This window comes from Amia ocellicauda, chromosome 2 (assembly GCF_036373705.1).
Source record: "Amia ocellicauda isolate fAmiCal2 chromosome 2, fAmiCal2.hap1, whole genome shotgun sequence".
Classification (NCBI taxonomy): Eukaryota; Metazoa; Chordata; class Actinopteri; order Amiiformes; family Amiidae; genus Amia; species Amia ocellicauda.
In genome coordinates, this window is record NC_089851.1 from 25,891,513 (window position 1) to 25,917,529 (window position 26,017).

The 26,017-nt window shown below is 38.1% G+C and overlaps 1 protein-coding gene across 1 annotated transcript in view; it reads left to right on the plus strand.

Moving 5' to 3' along the window:
- The window catches only part of LOC136767860 (contactin-associated protein-like 2), a 517,302-nt gene that overhangs the window by 478,762 nt on the left and 12,523 nt on the right, over positions 1–26,017 (plus strand). Inside the window, exon 21 of the mRNA XM_066721910.1 lies at positions 4,729–4,822. Within this exon, the coding sequence (XP_066578007.1) occupies positions 4,729–4,822 (94 nt within the window). The remainder of the gene's footprint in view (positions 1–4,728; positions 4,823–26,017) is intronic.

The window sequence follows — 26,017 nt, forward strand, 5'->3', positions numbered from 1 at the left end:
AGCTGAAACCCCGTGTCTCAGCTCTGAGATATGAAATGGAGAACATAGCTTTCTTTAATTGACAATCTGAGCACTTTCTCTAGCTTTTTGAACTCTCTATACCTGTCTGCTTTAATCCCATAAGCATGTTAAGTCCATTTGTCAAAAATCCAGCTTTAGTTCTGAAAGAGCCAAATGTGACTTCTGACATTATAGCAAATTCAAACTCCAGGCCATGCCTGCACCCCAATTTAAGCGACAAATGTTGCATTACATCTTTTATTCCCAGCACATAGCCTTCAGTGACATTTGCCTCCGTTCTTTCAGCTCTAGTAATGAGCTTTTCAACTTCATTCAGAAAGCAGCAGACATGACTGCTTAAAAAATGTGGATTTCATTCGAATCCTGCAAGACTGCAGCCCAGGAATTGCCATAGGTGTAGGTGTTAGTGTGCCATTTTAGAAATGAAAAATAAGCCATGAAAGACAAAGGGATTTCTCCTAATAATAGTTTCATTCTTTAATTATTGTTTTTGTAAGTTTAAATTGAGCATTTTCATGGTCATCATTCAGTTAAATGCAAAAATAAGGTACCAACAGCAAAAATAACATATGTGTTGTCTTGTGACAAATCACATTCTCCCTAGTTTAACTTGTAAATACATCACACTTATTACATTATACAATGGGATCCTTCTTCATTTCATCTCAGGCGGCTCTTACAATGCATCTTGTGAGCGTTCATGCTCCCAATGTGTCTCCGGGGCTGGGACTGGGGGCTAATGTACAGAGCCTGCATAGTGGATGGTGAAGGAAGTGGGAGGTATGGAGGGGCCGCAAGGGCAACTTTGATGCACATGGTAGGGCCATGGGTGGCAGGCCCAATAGTTATAGGGGTGAGGTTTTGAGATGCATATCTTGTGGGAAATTTCCCCATTTCCAGTGACCAACAATGCAGCATGGATGCAAACACAGCATGTTGGCCCATGAATCAAGATGTCATGCTCCTGTGAACAAGATATCTGTCCCTGCTGCTGCTGTGCATCAGTATCTGTAGGGTTGGAAGTTGGGGGTCTTCTGATGTCAGACTCATATACAACAGCTTTAGACTTGTGAATCTCTGGTCTGGTTCTCTCCTGACATAAACCTGTTATCACACTGGAAAACAGAATAACTCTCTTAAACAACTTAAACCATGAAGACAGTTCTAAGTAAAAATGTGTTATATATTGGTTCACATTGGTTTCTTTTAATTCTATACCGTACATGTATGTTAAACTGAAACTGCAATTCAGAGATATTTTCTATTCAAAAATAAAATGTGTATATATTTATATATCACAGTGAATGCAGGAGATATTTTGAACCTTTTTGTCAGCCTTGTTGCAGATAACAGCTGTAATTAATATTCTGGTTGACAAGTCATATCAAGCCTAACAATTATACAATTATATCCATACAATAATGGAAGGAAGAACAATTTTCCATGGTCTGCTATTATACAGTATTCAGAGTTTAGTGAGGTAACGTCACTATAACAGGCTCACATACACTTCCCCCGAAACTCTGAAGCACTCTAACTGCCGATCACGCAGCCACTGCAGCCACACATCTGATTGCTCTAACCCTTCAACCTATACAATTAAAAAGCCCAAAACACCAGAGCCTCATATTCTCTTAAAAGCCTATGCAAATGATGTCACCGTAATAGACACATGTATGTAATGAGCCTTGTCACATATACATACCAAGCTGATCCACTAATAAGTAGCTACATCTTTTTTTTCAATACACTGTAGTTATTCCCAAAAAGGTGGTACTATTTACTTATGAGATTTGTATTGTACATAAAGAAAGACTTTTCTCAGTATATCTACATATATCTGTCATTTTGTTTTCCTCCCTTTTTCAAACATCTGTCATTCTCTAACCTTGAAATGTTTGGAGGATTTCTTCCATTTCTGGTTATTGCCGCTGTCATTAGACCCCCTGCACACTTCAGTGCTTTATTATTTTGCATAGAATAGAGTGGTTCAAACGATGCATGAATAAGAATAGTCAATTTAGCCCTCAGTTTAAAAAACAAAGCACAATAAACCCAGCATAAGGTAATAGCTTTATTATACTTCCTACAAGTAAACAGCATTTCATTTTTATGATAGGAAGAAAATATCGACAGGAATAGTAATTGTTTTGGTTTGTTTCAGTCTTTTTTGGGGATTATGTTCCTTGGTTTCTTCAGCATTAATACTTTTGTCATGATCAAGTTTTATTTTGTTTACAAAGACCCACATATAGTATATTTTATTATTAAATGGTTAGGTTGCTACAGCATCAACATGCACTACCCATAGCAAGAAATTGTCTTTTATTTAAATAGAAAATGTGAGTATTCTTCATAATTTAACTTTATTGCATTTACAAATGTTATAAATACTAGTAAAGCACAATGAGACCATTATGAAATAGCTCTGTTTAGTGAACACCCATCATAAAGCTGCACTGAATGCATGAAGGTCAAATTATTAGCCAACAAACTGTACTGCTGTATGTGCAGTTACTTTTTCCTTTCTATTATAATAATGTTATGATCTATAATCAGATTGTTCCCTGGTTTAAACCAGGTTTATCATGCCCAGGGCAGCCTACATATCTTGTCACACAATCATTGTACTTCGAATCCTGTTTTCCCTCCTTGAAAAAGTGAAAAAGTCCTGTTCTCCTCTGGCACTCCTCTGCATTAGCCATTGAGAACAAAAATGTGCAATTAATTTTACTTACAGACATTTCTGTTCAAATGGGTCCATTGTCTGATATGCACGTGAGATTGTAATCTCAAGGTCACGTCCAAGAGGAAGCCCTCTGCCGAGTGTCACTCTTTGCAATGGTGATTAATTACCCTTCTGGAGAATCAAATCAAATGTAATGCAGATTGAGAAGGACGCACTGTCCAAAGGGATGGGGATTTGATGGAGCATCCTCTTTCTTTGAACATGTGCAATTTGTTTTCCAAGATAAAGGTAAATGTGCTGAAAGCTATTTAATTGTGTCAAATTATCCCCCCTCTTCCCATTAACTTGAGCAAACACAAGGCAAAGTTCCTCAGAGACAGAACTATAAAATTTGATTACATTTTAAAGCTGTCACAAAAGGAGGAAACACCAGTCATTTTATTGAAAGAGGGTCCATTGGGAGCGCTGGAAGAGAGCATCGCATCAATCAGTTTGGCACATCAGAAAAAATAAAAATAAACTCCTAAAATAATATACAGCACACATCTTTGTTTTCCAGTGCTCTTGTTATTGTTACTGTATTATGCAATTTGTCTCAATTTCCTAGACTGTAGATGGAAATGAGACAAGGCATTAAGGGAGATGTCTTTATGCAAGACACCATATAGAAATCAGGACAATTAAGGACAAGCATGTGTACAGTGTTCGCCAAGGCAGTACTTTTCATAATCTTGAAGCAACATTCAAACAAAAAGTAAACAATTGAAAGGTTGTCAAATTGGAAAAAAAGCTGAATTTTTATTCTAGTCTGCCAGTATGTGGTATTACTATAACAAATACTGAAGCCTTGACAAATGATTAACCCCTTGACACCCTGTTTTATTACGTGAACAAATGTAAACCTACAGTAAAACTATTTCTATAATAATGATTTATGACCGAATAATAGGATTTACTGGTTATATGGTTTTAAGACACTAACCATGTCTGAACCTGACACTGGGGCTATAACAGACATTTTGTTTACTATAAAATTACATGAAAATGAAATACCTACATATGTAATAAACATAAATGAATATGTCAACTATAAATATATATTTAGTGGTCATATGTGTTTGAGAAATAATAATTACAGCAACCAACAATAGGTTCAGTAATTAGGTAACTGTAATCTTGACAATATTATCTTGCCTTTTAATAAGTATAGTTTAATTATGGATAATGGTGTAAAAATGGCTAATTAACTTGTATCCTTGGCTGTTTTATTATGTTAAACGATAAGGAATCATGTATCTCTATGCCATATTATTCGAAGGGATACATTTGGTCCTTGGAGAAATATGATATCGCCACAAGATGGCACCAGAGTGCCTTTTTTAAACATTAAAGTACTGTTCATATTATAGAACAAGGATCCTGTTAAATGTTAGACACTGTAGTAATTGTTTTCTATCTGGGCAAGCTGCCCACTGCATGGTAAAGTAAGTAGTTACTCACAAGGAAAATCATGGCTTGATTTAATCTATCAATTACTTTATTGATACAGTATAAATATACATATAAATAGATAGCAAGAGAGAGAGAGAGGGAGAGGGAGAGGGAGAGGGAGAGGGAGAGGGCGGAAAATTCAGAGATTAATTCAGGAAGATTTAATCGAAATGGTATGGTAGAGCTACGATTGTACCAAAAGCACAATGATTATGATCTGACCTGTGAACGGAAAATTATCAAAATACCACGAGAGGGCGACAGAGGTCTATAAAGTGAAATACCTGCTGTACTGTATACTGCAGGGGTGTCCAACTCAGATTTGAAAAGTCATAGATCTATTTTGTTTGTGAAAGTGCTTCCATAAAGCACAATTACCTGGGTTTCACAACTCAGCCAGACTGGACTGCTGTGAAGAAGGTGTGGGTTCCCACTCCACCAAAGGTAGTGTCAATAAGAAGGTGTTGAAAAGAAACTAGCATGATGTGTTCAATGTGTAGAAAAATAAAGTTCTATCTGTTTCTCAGCTGGACCACTATCCTCCAGTGAGCTACAACCTGCCCGACTCATCAGAAACCCAATTCAATTTAATCAAGACGCTTTTCTTGGGTAAAGTATTTGGTGAGTACAGCCTGCTTCTTTAAATTGTGTTATTATATTTTATTTGTGTTGTTTTTATTGTTATTTTTGTCCTTATTAAATTGACCTTTGAAATATTGTACAATGTAGGTCTCATTTTTGTTGTTCTGCTGAAACAACTGTTCTTAGTTTCATATCAACAGTTATAGTTGCCCTTTAACAGAAAAGAAAGCTTTGTTTTACTGTGGAAAGTAACTGGAGGGAAGATATCCAGCAAATTGCATCAGTAAGAGATGTATGCGCAATCTGCTGTTAATGATATCAATCCAGTCTGCCTTGGCTTTCATAAAATAATAATATTAAAAATACGATAACATTAATGATTTGGGTGGATCAAGACTATTAAAAATGCATTATGCGGCAGTTTAGCTAACAGTGAGATCGGATTTGAGCAGACAGTGATGAAGTGATTCATGCCCAATAGATCTTGCTGCGATATTTAATCTCTGAGGTTCGAGTGGATGGGAACTTGCCAGTAGCCTTTACCTGTTGCTGTGGTGTAAGATGTCAGGCTTCAGAAAGTGATCACCTCCTAATAGCTTGTGTGGTGTAGGAGGGTTTCAGGAACTATTAACATGAAGGAGCACAGTTTAATGCATGTTTACTCCGCAAGAGAGCTCTTATTTTTAAAAGCCCCAGGGGTGGAGCCCTGCTTTTAGTGCAGTTTTGCTACAATCCAAGCCAGCGGAAATATAAGATTAAATAAATTGTGACTTTTCATGTGGATCAGAAGCATTTTGTCTTTCACTGGTGTTTCCCAGTGAATTGAATTGTTAACATTAAGATCATTAACTTTACACTTAATTTTTTTTTTTATTATTCTGTTTTGGATGATTTCATAGATGCTACTCTTTCAAGTAAACTTCAGTGGAACTATGACTGCACACAGATGCAGTCTATCAATTGTGAATAAAATGTGTTATGTCAATGTTTGAACATCAGAGGGCAGCAGAGGGATACTGTGATTTTGTACAGATACTCTGCGGAAATCATTGAGTCATGGATTGTACTGTTTAAGAATGAATGATTAGCAGATATATTCAATAACATCCATCTATCCATCTTCGAAACCACTTATCCTGGTGAGGGTCGTGGGATATTCAATAACATTAGGTGTTTAACAGATTGGCAAGGACAACCTCTTATAAAACAGGGAGAGAATGGCTTTAATTGGCCTGTTTTAAAGTCATATTTAAATGCTATAAACAAAACTGAATTTCAAACAATTTCATTTTGACTTGGTATGAAAACAGTTTCACCTAAGGTGCCTGGGCCTTTTATTCTGATATTAAAAGTATTAATGTATTATGGTGCATTCTCGTTTTGGAAAAAAAACATCGTACAAGTTATTAAGTAAACACAGTCACAAAGTATTGTTACCCTTGATTTACACCAGTGTTATTCACTCATGTATGTATTTTAAACTAATACAGTTTATTAAACTAGGGCTGGGCTTAAATAACATTTTTAACCAATTTCTAAAGGAAGATACAAAAATGTACTTTGTGGCGGCTTTATTTTTTGTAAGAAGGTTCTCTCATCAACTCATAAAAGTAACTGCTATGAAGCACACTTTTGTAGTTTCCTATTAGTGGGTGGTTCAATATTTTGATGTAATCCATCCCTAGATTTATTTAGCAATTATATTAAAAGTATGCTGAACACTCATTCATTAAAGTGAAATTATTCCAGGTGAACTGAGTTAAGACAGGAGTTGCCAGTATCTACGACTGCAGCGCCACAGAAATCCATGTAGATTTTAAAATCTGGGGATTCAAGATCATATAATGAAGCTATTTATTGTAAGATAATGTAAATATATAGAATTATAGATGAGCTGCTGCAAGAAAATGAAAAGCCATGTTCCTTTAGCAACCAATGCACAAGAGCCATTTAATAGTATGAATAAACCTGTAATCACACACATAGGATTTAGCCTACATTACCTTTTCATCTGTGATCCTTTCTTACTAATCATCCAATTCACACAGTATGACTATTGTTTAACTTTGACAGTTTCAATCATTTTAACGGGAAAATCTTTTTCAAATGTTGGCCAGGTGACAGAGCCAGTCTAATGTTTTATATGCATTACAATCTTTCTTGCTATACAGTGAGGGAAAAAAGTATTTGATCCCCTGCTGATTTTGTACGTTTGCCCACTGACAAAGAAATGATCAGTCTATAATTTTAATGGTAGGTGTATTTTAACAGTGAGAGACAGAATAACAACAACAAAATCCAGAAAAACGCATTTCAAAAAAGTTATAAATTGATTTGCATGTTAATGAGGGAAATAAGTATTTGACCCCTTCAACTTAGTACTTGGTGGCAAAACCCTTGTTGGCAATCACAGAGGTCAGACGTTTCTTGTAGTTGGCCACCAGGTTTGCACACATCTCAGGGGGGATTTTGTCCCACTCCTCTTTGCAGATCCTCTCCAAGTCATTAAGGTTTTGAGGCTGACGTTTGGCAACTCGAACCTTCAGCTCCCTCCACAGATTTTCTATGGGATTAAGGTCTGGAGACTGGCTAGGCCACTCCAGGACCTTAATGTGCTTCTTCTTGAGCCACTCCTTTGTTGCCTTGGCTGTGCGTTTTGGGTCATTGTCATGCTGGAATACCCATCCACGACCCATTTTCAATGCCCTGGCTGAGGGAAGGAGGTTCTCACCCAAGATTTGACGGTACATGGCCCCGTCCATCTTCCCTTTGATGCGGTGAGTTGATGCCAAAGAGCTCTATTTTGGTCTCATCTGACCACAACACTTTCACCCAGTTCTCCTCTGAATCATTCAGATGTTCATTGGCAAACTTCAGACGGGCCTGTACATGTGCTTTCTTGAGCAGGGGGACCTTGCGGGCGCTGCAGGATTTCAGTCCTTCACGGCGTAGTGTGTTACCAATTGTTTTCTTGGTGACTATGGTCCCAGCTGCCTTGAGATCATTAACAAGATCCTCCCGTGTAGTTCTGGGCTGATTCCTCACCGTTCTCATGATCATTGAAACTCCACAAGGTGAGATCTTGCATGGAGCCCCAGACCGCGGGAGACTGACAGTTATTTTGTGTTTCTTCCATTTGCGAATAATCGCACCAACTGTTGTCACCTTCTCACCAAGCTGCTTGGCGATGGTCTTGTAGCCCATTCCAGCCTTGTGTAGGTCTACAATCTTGTCCCTGACATCCTTGGACAGCTCTTTGGTCTTGGCCATGGTGGAGAGTTTGAAATCTGATTGATTGATTGCTTCTGTGGACAGGTGTCTTTTATACAGGTAACGAGCTGAGATTAGGAGCACTCCCTTTAAGAGAGTTACCTCGTTACCTGTATAAAAGACACCTGGGAGCCAGAAATCTTGCTGATTGATAGGGGATCAAATACTTATTTCCCTCATTAACATGCAAATAAATTTATAACTTTTTTGAAATGCGTTTTTCTGGATTTTTTTGTTGTTATTCTGTCTCTCGCTGTTAAAATACACCTACCATTAAAATTATAGACTGATCATTTCTTTGTCAGTGGGCAAACGTACAAAATCAGCAGGGGATCAAATACTTTTTCCCTCACTGTATAAGAAACATTCATGAGATCTTATTTTGCGTGCACAAGATATCCCATCTTTCTTCCTTCGACATATCTGGTTACCAGTTCCGGGCAGAAAAACGATATAGTACTAAATCAATCAAATCTGATTTAAAAAGACAATGATTTGGACACAAGCCAGTGTCCTCTTTGTGGTCCGACTTTGCTTACCACTCATTGCTTTACTCACTGTTTTACTGTTTAATTGCAAGGACATGACTTGACTTAATGTTTTTCTGAAAGTGGTGAAACATTTAATCACTGCAACAAGGACTATTGCCAGGTGCTACTTTCCTACAACCATAAACATTATTACAGCTTAAACATGTGAAGGCAAATTCAAGATCTGTATTTAATACTTAAGCACACCTATATGAATATTTATATATAAATACAACTGCCAGCTGGTATATTTAAAGACATATATGGATGGTAGCCTATACAACAACAACAAAAGTATTGTTAATATATTTCACAACTGATAAGAGAAAACCTCAGACACGCTCATGTTTAGTACCCTCTCCAGACCTAACAGCAGGTAGAAGTGCGCAGTGAGATGGCTGTGACTCGAGTGCTGCTGTGCAGACCTGCGCACACACGGCTCGTCTAATGCAATGAGACTCTCCTCCATCCCTGGCTGCCCTCATTGATCGCGTCTAGTGTTCTGTTCCCATGGGGACAGTCAAGGTGAGGCACTGCCAGAATTGAATGGTATTTGAAGGGCACCGGCACTTTATCTGCTGCAGCAGCTGAGGAAAACTCGAGCCTGTTCTCTCTGTCTGCCTGAGTTTTTTAATTGCCCTCCTTCATAAGTTGAAAGAGTACCTTTTCCCTTCCTCTTATATCAACTGCACGGTGACTTAATGAGAATTCTCTGGTTTTCCACAGAATTAATGTGTCTGAAAGGCCAAACCATTGAAAGCGGAGGACCATGCACATGCACTGAGGATGCACTGTTTGTGTATGTACGCTTTGTAAAACGATGACCTTCTTTTTGATAGCGCAATGGTCGTATTGTACATGTAAGTTAGCCTCACGGTCTCAAAGGTATGCTGACACTATGACAATCTCCCAGCAGCCTTTCTCAGTAGAGGGAGTTCTCATCCATATTTATTTGTGTAGCTCTCTCCAGTGATAACCACGGCCCCATAGAGGCACACATATCTCATGAATGATTTACATTGCAGGAAGTCTTGTCCCATGAATAAAATAGCTACATCTAGTCATTCGTACTCTGGAGGATAGACTGTGCGAAAGCAGTGACATTCATAGCTAACCTTACATAAAGTGAAGTCATATACAGTGCCCTGGATTTAGTGTGGAAATGTTTCCATGGTATCGTCTGTTGTATTATTTATGTAATCAGTTTGGAGCACAGGTATGAAAAGGATGTTTACAGTTGTATCCTATATTAAGTAAGAGATTGACCAGTAGACAAATTAGAAACAACTAAAGAGAATTACTATATTATGAGTCTGAAAATGTCCTCCTTTTACATTTAAGCACACAGGCTTCGCACATGGTTGTCTCCACTCGCTGTGTCCTTTGTGCACTGTGGTGCTACATAGATTGTATGAGGGGTCCCCGTTACACAGAACAATTGTTTGTGTGTCATGGTGTGGCCCTTTCAAAGCACCGCCTGCCCCATTAGCTTGTAGATGTGATTGCCAAAGCCAACAAGTTGGCGAGTCTCCTAGTGCCTGACCATCTGGTGGCACACTCGCCTCGAGGCATGGATCCATCCTGGGCCGTGTTTCAAGGGGCCCCTTTGACTGATGTTTGTGCTGCAGCAAGCTGGGTTTCCCAAACCTTACAACAAGTAGCGTTCACTTCTGCTTTGAGGGTTCAGGGCAGCCCTATATATAACCATAGCCCTTGTGATCCCCCACTTCCAATCACCGCTCCCCCACTGTTCCCGAATGGGGGCCATTTCTGACCCCAAGAACTACCACCTTTCCCCTCAGTAACAGGGGTGGGGGAAACACCCTTTCTCCAAATACCCCCACCTCCCCCCACATACCTAACTTGCATTCCTGGCATTGGCTGCCTCATAGTACTGACAGACATTGACAGACACACACACAGCAACAACACTGTAGTCCCAAAGGGTCCCAGATCACTACTATATATATATATATATATATATATATATATATATATATATATATATATATAAACTACTTCTGCTGTAAAAGTTAGATACAGTTGGTGTACAGTGGGGGTACTTGGACTGTATCACAGGTTTAGTGTTGTGTTTGCTATGTCATATGGGTGATGGGGCTATGTAGTTACATAGTGTGACCACTACATGTAAGTGGCGCTGTTCTCTGTCCTGGTCAGAGACCCGACTCTGGTAATCTATAAGCTGGGATAACCGCTCTGTGGCAGTTGCCCTCTGACCTGTAACTGGATGGTGGCCATCTATAAAAGGCCGGGGGGGGGTTAGCACGGGGGTGGAAGAAAGTTTGGAGTTTAAACAGTGGTTGGTGGAGTGTATAGTAGTGTAAGAGTTCAAGATGATTATGTTTGAGTTGGAAATTTAGAGTTTAACACTATTTAGTTTGAGTTAACTGTGTTTGTAGTTTGTGGGAAAGTGGTTTCACAAGCTACCACTACGGTTATTCTGTCACTATTTATATTCATTTTTGTGTGTTTAGGAGGGACTGCACCTCTTTGTAGGTTGCTGCCTTTGCTTGGAGTGTCCCTAGGCCTTGCCAGTAGTCCTACCTCATGACAGCTTGGGTACACAGTATCCCATAGTCCCTTTCATTGATATTCTCGGATTGACAGATCACGGTAGGTTGCGTATGCAGCCCTGGTTATCTGTAAAAGAGAATGACCCCCAAAAGTTTTGAGGTCACTCATGAACCTTGGTTCCAGCAAAAGAGTAAGTGAACCAATGGGCTGGGTCAGATATAACAAGCAAGAGAGGAAGGACTTACCTGCATGACTGACAGCACACAGGGGCCTATCTGCAGATATAAAATTAATTACAAAATCTGATACATGGCACAGTCATACCCATAGTCCCTTTGGTAGTATTCTCTTTTTCAGATAACCAGCGTTGCATATGCAACCTATTGGTTTACTTAGGACTACAAAAGACATCAATACAAGATCCAATATTAAATATCATGTAAATTATATGAATCAAATCTCTTCTTTGTCCTTTTGCATATGAGTTTGAATATAATATTCAATTTTTTTTTTTAATGCAATGACTCATCTCCTGGAATGTTTCACTTTTTTAACTGGAAATCCTGCTCTTCAGGATCTTTTCATCTTTCATCTTCATTTTATTTTTCCCCCCAATGAGATGTCTATTCTCACTCTCTCAGGTTGAACAGCACTGTAGCTTAGTGTAGGTGTTTATGTTGCTATGGGAAGAATGCTGCCAGGCTTTCATGTCTACCACTCCTGGCTATCTACAGTAAACAGGTGGCCAATAAAATAACAAAATGGCAAGTGGCCAACAGAGTGAGTAAATCCCTGATCTGGCTCATTCTTTGCTTATTCTCAAAGTATAGATCTTTGGCAGGTGGAATATCTATTGATCTGTTATAACCTCCAGTCAGAGCAGAAGGCATGCATGGCAATTTCAATTAAAATGATTATTGTCTTTGCATTATTTCATTTTTCATTTTTATTGTTTATTTGTATTTGGCTGCAGTATGTTCAAACTCCCAAGCAATTTTAGACATTTTAAAATTACAAACAATTTTGAAAAATAAAACATTGGAGCTTAAGAAGTGTGAATATTAATAATCAATCTGTAACCAAGGGATATTTCTCAGTATCTCTTCAGGCCAGAGAAGCTGACGTAACATAAATATAAGTACCATATGCTGCAGCATAACCCTTGTTTTAAGATCAAACATTGTCCCAAAAGAGTTCCCATTGGTATACAATACAAAAACAAATACATTCATGCTGAAGTCCAAAATACAATAACAAAGATGCACTTTCAGTTCTGTGTATTTACAAATGTACAAACTGACTCATATGTTTTTTTCATCTCATTGGCCAAACATTATTCATTTATAATACTCATAGTATTATTAGTTCATATTGTGGCTAAATGTTAAGCACCTTGTAAATAATTACATTTGAAAACTATACAGTCTGTCTCTAACGCACAGCTTAAACAAACTTTTTAATAACCTGTTTTAAAATCATACATCAAAATTGAGAGACATTCTGAAAATGTCCTCAACTTTAGGCAGCACAGCTCAGTATTTTGCAGTTCTGCTACTGTTTTTAAAGTAAGTTTCACTTTTCAATTTCTCAGAATTCGGAAAAGAAAGTAGACATTGGAAACAAATAGTCAGTCTGGTTGCCTATGAAACCAAATGTGAACCATACCAATTTCCAAACGTGATGATAGCATGTTACAGTATAGGGTTTGATCCCTGGGCTTAATGCATACTGAACACATGCTGAAAGGTTATGCTTTGCAACACCCCCTTCATGTGGACATGCTTATGTACTGATTGATGAGGAAGTGACATTTGCAGACTTGCTTTCCAGCCGAAGCAGCAGTGCTCCAAACCACTGCTGCCTGCTTTTCAGAGAACTGAGATTTCACTTGGTTTGAGGGGTTAACATGTGGGACGAAAAGCTGGTCCTCTCCAGAAGAGTAGAACTCAAAATAAATTCCAGTTAATTAATGTTGTAGCTGCGTAGCCAGTAAGCCCTAATATCCCAGTTCAAACCTAATCACTCGAGGCTCATTAAAAAGATTAGTGTGGTATTGTACTAATAACTTCCATCCTGATCTCTGCTGCTCATTTTCTCAGCACGTATTGCACTACAGCCAGAGAGGTTCAGTTGCCTTGAGCACATGCAGCCATGGTCGATGAAGAGCGCATACGCATGCGATGGGGCCTGCTAATTAAGTGTTCCTTGCATTAGCTAGACTAATTCAACTGTATGTAGTGCCACACAGGCCTTAAATGTCTTTAGTTTTAGTGTACTTTAGTGTCAAGGAGTCTGCTGATGCATTTGCATGTGCAGATTAAACAAACAAGACTTGTATGGACGTTGTTGAGTGCATAAAATGTTAAACCATGCTAATGTATTTATTGTGCTCTTAACAGAAGCTTGGACATTTTCAATATCCTCTTCCTTTTATGATACGAATCTTGATCAACTGCTCTACGTCCCAAACTGCTCCCTTGTTCCCTCTTTATCTCCCCATGCGTGGTGGATGTAGTGTGCCAAACTCGATACACGTGAGACTTGCTGCACGCTTGCGATTCTCTTTGACATTCTTTTTCATCGATATAAAAAGCAAAGCGTAGATCAGACATCCTACATGATTATCGACATTATCGATCGCCATTCAGATCAAACGTGGCCCGAGACAGCAGTGCTTTATCAGCTGCAGTAACTTTCTCGCCATGTCTCCTGTTTATTAATAGGCTATGTAAGCAGGCTGTGAAATATGCATTCCATATGCACATCGATTTTCTATTTTTCTATTGGTATAAATATATATCGTAAACGTATTTGTGAATTACCTGTATGTACAGTTTTATAGTTATATTAATTATTCATGATATATTGATAATTACAAATGCCTTGCAAATTACAATTATCTTAACAAATAGGTCACCCTTATCAGCGTTTTTGAAATTCGAATACATTATTTTCTCGACACTGTATTTGCATTTCTAATGTTTGGCCCGGACCATAGGCATAATTTATAGGGGGTTGTGGACTTTTTCCTCTTAACTACATTATTATTCACCTCAGACCTGTCAGGCAATGATGTGCAGCTATGTTTGTTTGTTGGGGGAGGGGGTAATATAATAGGAAATATAAATGCAATTGAATATAGGAGCATTCGGTGCCTAATTTAATTAGTCTAACTACTTGCTAACTATTTTAGTGTAGCTAACCATTGAGCTTTAAAGCACTTGCTGTCAGGTCCTCAGCCATGTTTGTTCTGAATCGAATTCGATAGATACTCATCTAGAATGCCTGATCTACACTTTTTTTAAGTCGGTGAGAAAGAGTGTCAAAAAGAATTGCAAGTTTGCAGTGTGAATTGCAAATGCAATGCAGGAATCACAAGCAGGTTTCGTGTGCGCTGTTAAAACTATAATTGTGAAAAGGATGTAGAATGAGTGCAGAATGGAATCCTAAGTGTATAATAATAAACGTGCAGAAAATTCTGTTTTACATTTACAGTTTGTATTTCTGTGCTTCTGCACAAATTTTGACAGGGAATTCACTCTATAGACCTAATTCCTTAGGGAACTTTAGGGAGGAAGCTGTATGTGCCCTCCAATGCATCCTTCAATAGAGTGTTGACAAGAGTACACTTCTGCTGAAGAGTTTTAAGGAAAAGAAAATGTATTCTTTTTACAAAATACAGGAACAGAGGAAGAGACAATACAACTTCTCCATGACCTGTTCACAGGGAAAACAAAAACTGCAAAGCTGTGCTGAGATTGTTGAAGGGTGTTGCTTTGAATATTTTTGCTCCTTACTGTACCCTACTCCCTCAGTTACTCAAGTGATACAGTTACTCTATGATGTCAGTGAAACATACCGAAGGGAACAGAAAGCAGGGGAGCAGTTTGGGACTCAGCCTAGGCACTTCCTAGTAAAATATTTTCCAAGAACAATAGTTGTTTGCAGAACACATACCAGTATGTGATATAGTCATGCTAATAATAAATAATAAATTTACTTTGTTCAGGGTAAATATTCTGATATGCATGTTTGTTTTCACACTTGACAATAAATTATTAAACTTAGAAAATATATAATTATGAGGCTCATTCCTCTTTTTGCACACCACAACATTATTTATCTACTAATGAAAACAATTGAATGGCTGACTGAATGCTTCTGTTCAAGAAAACCCTCCTGCCTTCACACTTGTGATGGAATATTACAGCAGTCCTGTAGCCCTCAGTGCAGCAGACGACTGACGACTCTGAGGCAATTGATATTCCAGAGGCGTACTGCATGCCATTCAAGTAAAAAGAAGAAAGCTGGGAGGGTGGAGGGTGAAGTGGAGTGGAGGGAGCACAGAGGCCAAAATTAAACTGGAGAGAGAAGATAACGCCAGATATATCAGTGTGATTTAGTGTGGGCTTATGTGTGTGGACCTACAGCAGTTTTACATTATGAAAGATCTGTACAGAATTCAGTATAAAACAACATGTAATGCATGCTATGTCTATAAATATGTTCCACATCATCAGATGTAACTATTCCATTCCTGTAACTTTCTGCGGAGGACATAGGGGTTGTAGAAATGTTATATTGGCTATTATTTTCCTGAGGGCTAAGGAGCAGTCAGGATGTTGAGTCACCAGTTAAAAGTTTGACTTCCTGCTTTGTTCAAAAAACAACATGTTCATTAATCACGGACATGTTTTTAAATACTGTAATTTAATTAGAAGGATCGTCTTATTTTTTGTTAAAATCTAAGATTGATGGAATGCTAAATTATATGGTGTCCCATTTTGTGAAGTTACAAATGATGCGTACACATTTGTTTTTAACCTTTTATTTTTTCAAAACTTGAATGCTCAAATGGAAGACTTTGAAGAGTAAGATAAGTAAATATCAGCAAGAACTAAAGAGAAAAAACTGATTGACAGCATATGTATTCACACCCCTCAATTAAATATTTGGTGGAAGCACCTTTGGCAGCAATTTACAGCCATAAGTCTTTTTTGGTAGGTCTCTACCAACTTCGCACACCATCTTGGTGTTTTCATGCAGGATCACTTAAGTAATTTAAGGTGCCTTATTTTTAGTTATGGTTGCCATCTTGCCACCCTAAAATACAGACTAGTTTTGTGAAGTGTTGTGGACATTGCTGACTGATTCTTGTTTTCTCCTATCTCAGCCATTGAACTCTGTAGCTCTTTCAAAGTAGACATTTGCCTCACAGTGGCATCCCTCAGCGGTTTCCTCCTTGCCTGATTGCTTAGTTTGGAGGGACAGCCTGATCTAGGCAATGTCTGGGTGGTACAGTGCACCTTCCATGTCTTGATGATTGTGGTAGATGATTGAGTAGATTGTGTTCACAGGGTTATTCAGAGACTTTTATATGTTTTGTACCCTTCTACTGACCTGTGCTTTTCAATGATTTTATCCCTATATTGCTTTGAAAGCTCATGGTTCATGAGATCTTTATGGTTGAATCCTTGCTTGAAATTCACTACCTGACCAATGCCCCTCACAGAGACAGGTGTTTTTATTCTGAATTCATGAGAACTACTATTACTGCACACAGACAGAGGCCATTAAACCAATTGTGTGGCTTGTTAAGGTCATTTTGTGCACCTGAATAAATTTAGGTTTGAACACAGCAAAGGGTTTGAATAAAATGGAATCATGACTTTGACATTTATTTTCATATTTGATCTATATATAATCTATGTACTTCTTTCTTTTTGTTTTTTCTTCGAATGTTTCGATTCAGTTGTGTATATAACACATCTGAATTTCTACTTCAAATTGTCATGACTGAAAACTTTGAAGCAACAAAATGTGAAAACTGTGAGAGGGTCTGAATTATTATTATTATTATTATTATTATTATTATTATTATTATTATTATTATTGTTATTATTATTATTATTATTATTATTATTATTATTATTATTATTATTATTATTATAAGGCACTGTAAAAATAATAACAAACATAACAGTCATAAGGTGTGAGCCAATAGAGCTTTTTTCAGGTTAGAGTAAGGAAAAATATGCAACTGTATAGAGAGAACCCTCAGATGAAAATATGCAAATAGAATAATAATATGAGTACCGGTGTCATGTACTTCGTTAAATGTCATGTTAGTTAAGCTGTGTAAAGTGCAGTAATTGAAGAAAAATCTTGCCTAGTAATTAAACAGAGCTGCAGTTTATAGTCCCACAGGTCGGCATCATACTTGCAGATTTGTATTCAGTTACCCCGCTGGAAGCGTTGTCATTCTGGACTAGCCGTTAGTAGATGCAGCTTTATGCTAATAATTCTCTGAGCAGTGTTAAAATATCAAGTTTGCAGCATTTGTAAGGAATTCTAATCCCTCCTCAGTCACATTTATTTTGATTCAGTTTCTATAAAACCCCATTATTCAAGACTGAAAATTGCCTGGAGGTGCTTTTTGGAAAAATCATTTGCAGAGTGGTTTATTTGCAGGAATCATTCTTACTTATCATTCTCTTTGGCTGTGGAAAAAAATAAAATAAAAAAATAAATAATAATAATAATAATAATAATAATACCTTATGAAGGGAAGTCATCACTGTGTCTTCATGTAGAGAAAACATACGCATTGCAGTATTTTGTTTCCCTGTTGAAAGCCAGAATAACATTAAGATATGTATAATACTACTGTTTTCTGTTTTATTCCTCTCTTCATTTGTTACATTTTACATTTTAGTTGCAATAATATCTCATTCTAGAGAAGATTTGCTGAAGTAAAAGGGGGGACATTAAAAAAAATCTTTCCCATCCAACAGGTGATTCAGTGATAGATTATGCGGCCAGGTTAGAGACATGACTACACTGCTGTGAAGAGATTGTTTCTATGTCTTTCCTGATGGTTCTGCCTTGACCAGTGCTTTTGTGCTTTGTTGCAAGTAACAATGAAAAGCAATTGCGTGTGGGGGGTGAAATTTGTAACAAAGAAATGCAAGCAGGAATAAAGAATATTGTGTGAGTGGATGTCATCCCCTTATAATGGAGGGATTCATATTAACACATCACACCATATAAGCAGTTTCAATATTCAACTTCTAAATACGTTGTACATTATTAATGCCCAGTACCAGTAAGTGGCTTTGGCTGAAAGATAATATAGCCTGCAAGAAGAGCAAGATCCAAAGCACTAAATAAAAAGCTTTCACATTGAGTTTTACAATCCCCCAAGAATTAAAGACTTTAGATCTAATTTTCTATATTTTCTTTCTTTGTTGCAAGTGCTTCATGCTTGCTGTCTTAAGATGTCTGCTTGGCTGTTCGAAAAACAAAAAAAGGTTGGCTGCAAACATGTATTACTGTGCAGTTAGGGGTTTGTGGCAAGCAAATGGTGACATTGCAGCCGAACAGCTTGGTCTACCCCCCAAAGCACTGCTGTGTGAATAGTGAATTCTGTACTTGTTTTTGTCTGCTACTTTTGTCAAATCAACTGGGAACACAGATTGCACCAAGAAAAACACTGAGGTAATCTTCTGGAAGTTGATGTCTGGAACCCTGTTGTTCTTTTTCTTGTTTGCCTTGTCATACCCCAGTCTTATGTATCTTTACTGGAATAGTTTTGCAGAATACAGTTTCTTCAAGATGCGACAGATTTTAAGGTGATGGATTTATAACAATTAAGGCTTCCACTAAAGCTGGATAAATAGATATTTTAAAGCCAGACATTGATTGTGACTACAAAGACAGGGAAATGAAAGTGACTGTCATCCGAGGAAAATAAGATAATTTCATCCTGATGTCATTTGGTTTGGCACTTTGTGTTTTCTAGTGCGGAACAATAAAAAACAAAGTTTACTGAAAGTCATCTTCAAAGAAAATACACCAAACGAGCTGTGAAGTTACTTTCCATTTTTAAAGTGAATATAGGACACCTTTGATATAATTTTAGCAGCTGTGACTGGCATTCGTGAAAAATAATGACACGAAGCACAGCATCAGGAATCTTTTGGGAGTATCTGGGGCCAGTGTGATGAATTGCATCCATCGAATTCAAGCTTGTTATCCCCACTCTATTTAACAGATTAAATCAATCTTTAAAACCCATGTGGTTAAAAGACATAAGAATGTCTTAAACTTATTTTTCTTAATCCAAAAGTTTTTGGCACATGGCACATAAAAAGCTACTAATGCATAATTGTATCTATTTTCAAAGAGTTTGTTTTACTGTAATGTGCTTCATCCGGAAAATTAGGAATAAATACCCTTTTCTTGAAACATAAATCAGTGGAGTACATCTTCTGCAGTCTTTATTTATTATAGGGCTGTATTTTTAACTGTTACTGGAGTTTACTTCATCTGATTGATTTATAACTATAAAGGCTGGGTTTGTGTTAGAAAAAGGAACTTGTAAAAGAAGGAGATTGCATCAAAGAAGTTTGCTGGTTGCTCTGTTCTTGAGCTACTCCTGCACAGCAAAATAACATTTTATTTTTAGATACCAGCTGCCTTTTAAATTAAGCTTATGCTCTGCTGTTTCCTGCCTTGTATTTTCTTTCCTTGTTACTTTGGGCTCCAGCGCTTTGGGGACTGTGTTGATACAGTAATTGAGCATAGCGGGGACCTTGACATGCCACATGGATTGTGATGGTCTCCTTTTCTTACTGGAGTTTTTATATTCTGGGAGAGTACAGTATGTTTAGTTATCAGCTATATACAGCTATCCTTTTAGCTTGCCTAAATGTGGGTTTTAGCTCACGTAAACAGCTTCCAGACAGCTTTTGAAGATGCTGATACATGACATCAAAATGGACTGTAGCTTTGAGATAATGGTTCCAATACTTCACAGAGAATGTGTTCCATGAATAGCATTCTGACTATGTTAAAGGTCTATTGCGCAACATTTCATTTTAAAAACAGTAACTACTCATTATTTCCTTATTAGAATTAACATTATGTACCTTTCTCTTGATTGAGATTGCAGAGGTCTCAATCCATGTGACAGCATGGGCTTCCTTAGGGGGGCAACACAGAATATAAACTAACTAATTAGAGTGGTTAATGTTAATATATTCTTCATGACACACTGTTCAGCAGAAGTTGAATATCTTGTATTGCTTGTCTGTAATAGGAAAAGGCTTGCAAAATTATAATGTAAATTATGAATTGCTATCCTTTTATAAACAAATACTAAAATCAAATGGTGCTGGTCAGAGTGTGTTTTTCATGTCTACGCAACCTCTGTAATAGCTGTCAGTCTGAATGGCAACCACTTTGTGAGAGAAAGAGAGACGTCTACGGCCTGGTTTAGAATGCAGTCTGTGTAGCGACCTGTCTGCCTGCTTGATTAAGAACATGGTCTATAAAATAATTCAGATACTAGTGAAATTAGATTAAAGAAGTCACATATTCTTTGAGTAGCATGATACATTATTAATCCTCTCACCTCCTCTATTGATCCATAACCACGGTCAATCAACACTCCAGAGCCTCCTGTATCCACAAACCGATGGCACGCAAGGTGCTAATGGTGTTGATTTCAAATGAAGAAAAAATATACAATAAAGCATTCTCTAAAGATCTTGGGGGTGGGTAAAGGGATGTTATTTTTAGAACATTAATACAATGATTTCATCAGAGTTTCTGAAATAATGCTCATGATGTGTAAGCATGCCAAATCAAGCTAATATGAGAACAAGAAGATTGAGGACATTTAGAGGTCTCTTCACTGGGGAACTCATTGAATTTTGTGAAGGCTTCATGGGAATTGTTACGGATACGTTGATGATAAATTGAGTATTTCTACCAATGAGCTCCTTGGATTTTAGGCTTTTTGCCCCATAGATAAGCCACACCTGAAGCTCTGTCCCATTCATCAGCATGCTTTTATCTGCAACTGTTCGAGCAAGGGGCTCGTGACAAAAACAGGCTGGGAATGGAGCTGCTTCTCCTTGGCAGAGGAGTTGTACTGATGCTGCAGTACCAGCAGAGTAAGGAAGGAGCAAAGTCCTCTCTTCATCTACAAGGAATGTTGCTAGGTGTCTTTCATGGACATGCGCATTAGAGTTGTAGAACCCAGGTAAAGAATTGAAGTCCTGAACATGTCCGACCTGAAAGGCCCTGACATGGAAGCTCTCCACCTGAGCGGAGTCTCTCTGAACAGTAAAAGTTAACAGCTTTTATACAATGCATGACATGTGGTTCTGTGGGCAAAGTCAGTCACATGCTGTGATAACAAGTGTTATCTCAAGGTCAGGTCTCTGGCCATTGTAATGCTTGTGGTTGTCTTCCTGGGGGAAGGTGTGGGATGCGGAAACCAGATGGCTTCCTTGGATATACTGGGAGAGGTCCGGTCCCATGGTCATCATGGCAACTGTTTATCAATAACCATGATATGACCTCTCCAGCCTTAAGATAAGCCACAGAGCACCTTGAAGCAAATGCTGGGAGGGACTTCTGCAGCGTCAGCACTCGTAAAAACAGCCTTGCTAACATTTGCTTGCTTGACAATTAATACAATTGGCTCTGTTGACATATTAGTATTTCAAACATTAATATAAAACATTATACAGTTTATATAAAACATTAATACCAGGTCTTCAGTGTCATCGAATGCTTGCTAACCCACAGTATGTGCCTCAAATGTTTACCTTCCTCTACGAGACAGTCATACTTGAAGTGTTTGTCATGCTATGTTTTATTTAATTCACGCACCAGCTAACAGTGTTCACATTTAATCATGAATTCTTCCATAGTGCAAAATAAGGTGTGTGTTCCTCATTGAGTTTAAAACACTTCAGAACAAAGTCAGCAGGTACTGTATATGTTAATTCCTCTGCAGCAGTAAGGTTCCTCCAGATTTGCTTCAGCTGATGTACATATCTGAGATATTGACATTTCAAACAGAAAATGAAACCAATCTGTGTTAAAGGGAAAAGAAACCATAGAAATGAACCAAAAGGAAATGATCGTTCTTAGAGCCTGCATAAAGGTGTCCAATCTAAAGTGCTGAATTGCCTCTCCCTTCGACAGTGCAGTAGGTGATTAGACTTTCTCCATATCAGTCACTGCAGGAGGTAATCACACACTGTGCACTCTCCCCACTATCTCACAATTGTCTGTTGGCCTCTTTTAGTAATATTGCTACTCCATAATCACCTAATCACTGAGTTGCTATTCTCCACAGGGTGGCCTGAGCCGGGCCTGGTCCTCTCACACACGCCTCACGGAAAGGTAGTGATGCAGCAGTGATGAGTCACCGCCAGTGGATTCTAGGGATTCCAGAATGTCTAGTGCTGCAGACTTAACACCCGAGTATGAATTATAATTAATCCCTGTAATTCGGCACAGATTGTTTCAACTGGCATCATTATTAAACTGTCTATATCTGTTTAGCCGTGATGGATTGATTGTGCTCTCCCAGATGTCTAAATTTATGTTTGCATTCATTTTTGTGGATGGGTCAAAATGTCAAATGATAACAAAGGCTAAATATATCGATCGATCAATCAATTTTTATTTAATATAGCGTCCTTCACAGGGTAGCCACAGAGCACTTTACAGATTGAAAATAAACAAATAAATAAACCATTAGGCACAGAGGAGAGAGAAACAAAAACTCTTATAGGATGGCACATTTCTATAGGAGAAAATAGATCTCCCTGGGGTCCACGGCCTAGTGCTAATGGTTGCCTCCCCTCCAGGCAGTATAATTTGATGATACAGGCACCATGAAAGTTCTTATGTGGTGCTGCTAGCCGTGGTCTTCCCTCTATAGGTGACCCCTCAGGATAGAACATGATCAGCCATTGGGTGGGCATGATTTGACGGCACTAGAGAGAGATTAAAAAGTTGAATCTTCAGCTGTGATTTTAAGGCTGAAACAGAAGGGGCATCTCTTACATGGACCAGAAGATCATTCCACAGATTACATACACTCTGCTTTTTAGGGTGAAGTTAAAAAGACAGTTTGTGAAGCAATACAATGCTTTCTGGAATCTCTGAATACTGTAAATATTCAGTTTATGGTGCAAAGAACAATACCCTGTTGTTTTATCTATTTGGTGTGATATTATCTGGCAGGATTAAATGGCGCAGTTTAAATCCTGTACTGATTGGTATCAGGTCCAATCTAAATCTAATTAGAAATCCATAAAATTAACATAATATTATTATGATTTAAATCATTGTGGACATATCTAATACTATTCCTTCCAATACATCTATCTCTCTGTATATCTGTATATAGAAAGTCTACACCCCCTTTCAAAATTTTCTCCTTTTTTTGCCTCATAGCCTGGAACTAAAATGCATTAAAATAGTTCCATTTATCTACACATCCTACCCCACAACTTCCAAGTTAAGTTAAGATCAGGGGATGGATGTAAAAAAATATCAAAGTCATTGAATAACCCTTGGAGCACGGTCAAGACAATTATTTAGAATTGGAAGGTCTATTGCACCGCCAAGACCCTGCCTTGATCAGGCCATCCCTCCGAACTGGATGACTGAGCAAGAACGAGAGTGATGAAAGAGGCTACTAGGAGTCCAATGGCCACTTTATAAGAGCTATAGGCATTTATGGATAGTCAAAGTGTGCATGTGACAAAAATGTCCCAAGCACTCAATACATCTGGCCTGTATGATGCTTAATAAAGCCCACCTTGAATCCTGCTTGAAGTCTGCAAAACAACACTTGAGAGATTCTGTAGCCATGTGGCAAAAAGTTTTGTGTTCTGACAAAACTAAAATGGAACTAGACTCAAAATCTATAGACAGTTGCAGCTAAGATTAAAGTGAATAATATTAGTTCCATGGTATATATTTTATAGAAAGGAATTTGAATAAAAGTATACAAATATTTAATTTTACGTAAAGCAGTGTATGCTGTATTGTCTTTTTTTTTTCATTATCTCACTTGAATACCATCAGGACGAAAGCAAACAGTTTGGGGATTTATTAAAGTTTCCAAAGTAACCAAAACTAAGAAGATGTTTAATTGTCTATATGATGGAAAAGGTTAAATTGTGAAGCTTTTTGTATCATTAACTTTATTCTGGGTGAACACATTTAGCAGAAGTGCTGCAATGCTCCCAACTGTGTGTCTATTACATTTTCAGCTAAAACAAACCAAAAATATCCCATTTCTCCAAAACTGCAACATAAGACGTTATTGAATGTTGTATTTTGCAGAGTAGCTTACAAAGCATCGTCCCTAATTCCAGTAAGGCTCTTAAGTATTGTCTTCCATACACAAATTAACACTCTAAATCAATTAGAAGAGGATGAAGTCACTGAGACTCCTAATCCATATCCTGGCTCCAGGATTTCCTCTGGATTCCTGTGAATTGGAGCGGGCTGGAGCACATGAGCAGCATTATGAGCACTCAAAGCAAGTCTGCAGGCAGGCAGCAGGACTGGAGGAGTCTGGGATTTGTGTCTGCTTCTCAGCAGAGGGGGGCTCCTGCAAAGGAACATAAAAAAGACAGCAGCAACAGCACTGAGCTGCAGTGAGGGGGGAATAAAAGCAGGTCATCTGTGAGGGGAAACACCATCCCTACCTTCTCCACTGCGCAAACAGGTAAAGCTTCTTTGACTTCCTTACTCGGATGCTGCTGTTACTTTATTCAGACACATATATACATTAATAATTAATCATGAAATGGGGGTTGGGGTCCAAGAGGGGTAGCGGTGGTAGCTTTTTTGTTAGTGTTGTTTTTGTATTGGTTGTTGCTGCTAATAGATTTTACAACATTTTGCAAATTATTCTTTCCAAATCTTTCTTACTTTACAGTAAGCCTGAGAAATAATGCATATGAATTAAGCAGGCATGTCTATGGCTTAGTCTTCATTGCCAACCTTTTCCTACATGCTATCGACTGCTTTTCAGCTCAGTATTTGTCCGTCTAACTGAGGAGCTGTGGTTGTTTGTGATGAGTTGGTTTGTTTGGTTTTAATCCTTGCCTGGCTGTTCTGTATTGGTGTGGTTCATCAAATGCATGCAGGTGAAACTGGCAGAACTGTGGAGAGAGGGCACTGCAAGGACAGGTAGCCAGCTCTTTCTCTCTCTCTCTCTCTCTCTCTCTCACTCTCTCTCTCTCAGAACTTGCTACCAAATGCAGCAAGCATACAGATGATTATGATTGCAGAGGTTTTGGGATGTATGATGGAACGCTGTCTTGAGATGGCAGTGTGTGTCTTTGATGTGTGAATTTCAATAGCGCTTTATGTTGCCTTTGTCAGAGCATGCTGTCTGTTATTCATTATCCTGTGGAGAGATTCATTAACATTTTGTAGCATCACGCAGGGATATCAAAAGATCAACCCCTCCCCCTCTCCTCACTGTGAAATAAGCAAAAATCACAAGGCGATGCCACATGTCCTCACAGATTTCAAGAAAGTCTACATGGGAAATCAGCAGCGGTGGCTGTGGCGGTAATAGGGGCAGAAGTAGCTGTAGCTTGTAAGTGTTAATATGTCATTCTAATTCCCATTATTGGTCTTAAATGGGTTCAGAAGAGGCTCTGTCTTTTTTCTCTTTGCCTTCTATAACAAGCTTCTATTAGTTGCCATGGGAACACCTTTGATCTTTCTTTTTTCTCCCTTTTGCCTCCCCTCCATTAAGAAAAAAGAAACCGCACCACCCCTCACCCCCAATCCCTCCTTCAATAATCTGTTTTGCAAGGATACCATTGTTTACAATAGGGCCAGGGAATTATTCATGAGAGATCATTTGGTACCTGTGGATAACAAGCAGGGCACAGAAATTGAAGAACAGGGAAATTGGTTCCGCTTTAAATTGAAACAATAATTGAATTTAATTTGCCATTATTACAAAAAAGAAGAAAGAGGGAAAAGAAAACGAGAAAGGAAAACGAATCGTGCGGAGAACTGCTTTTGGTGAGAAATATTTTCTTTGTGACATGTAGTT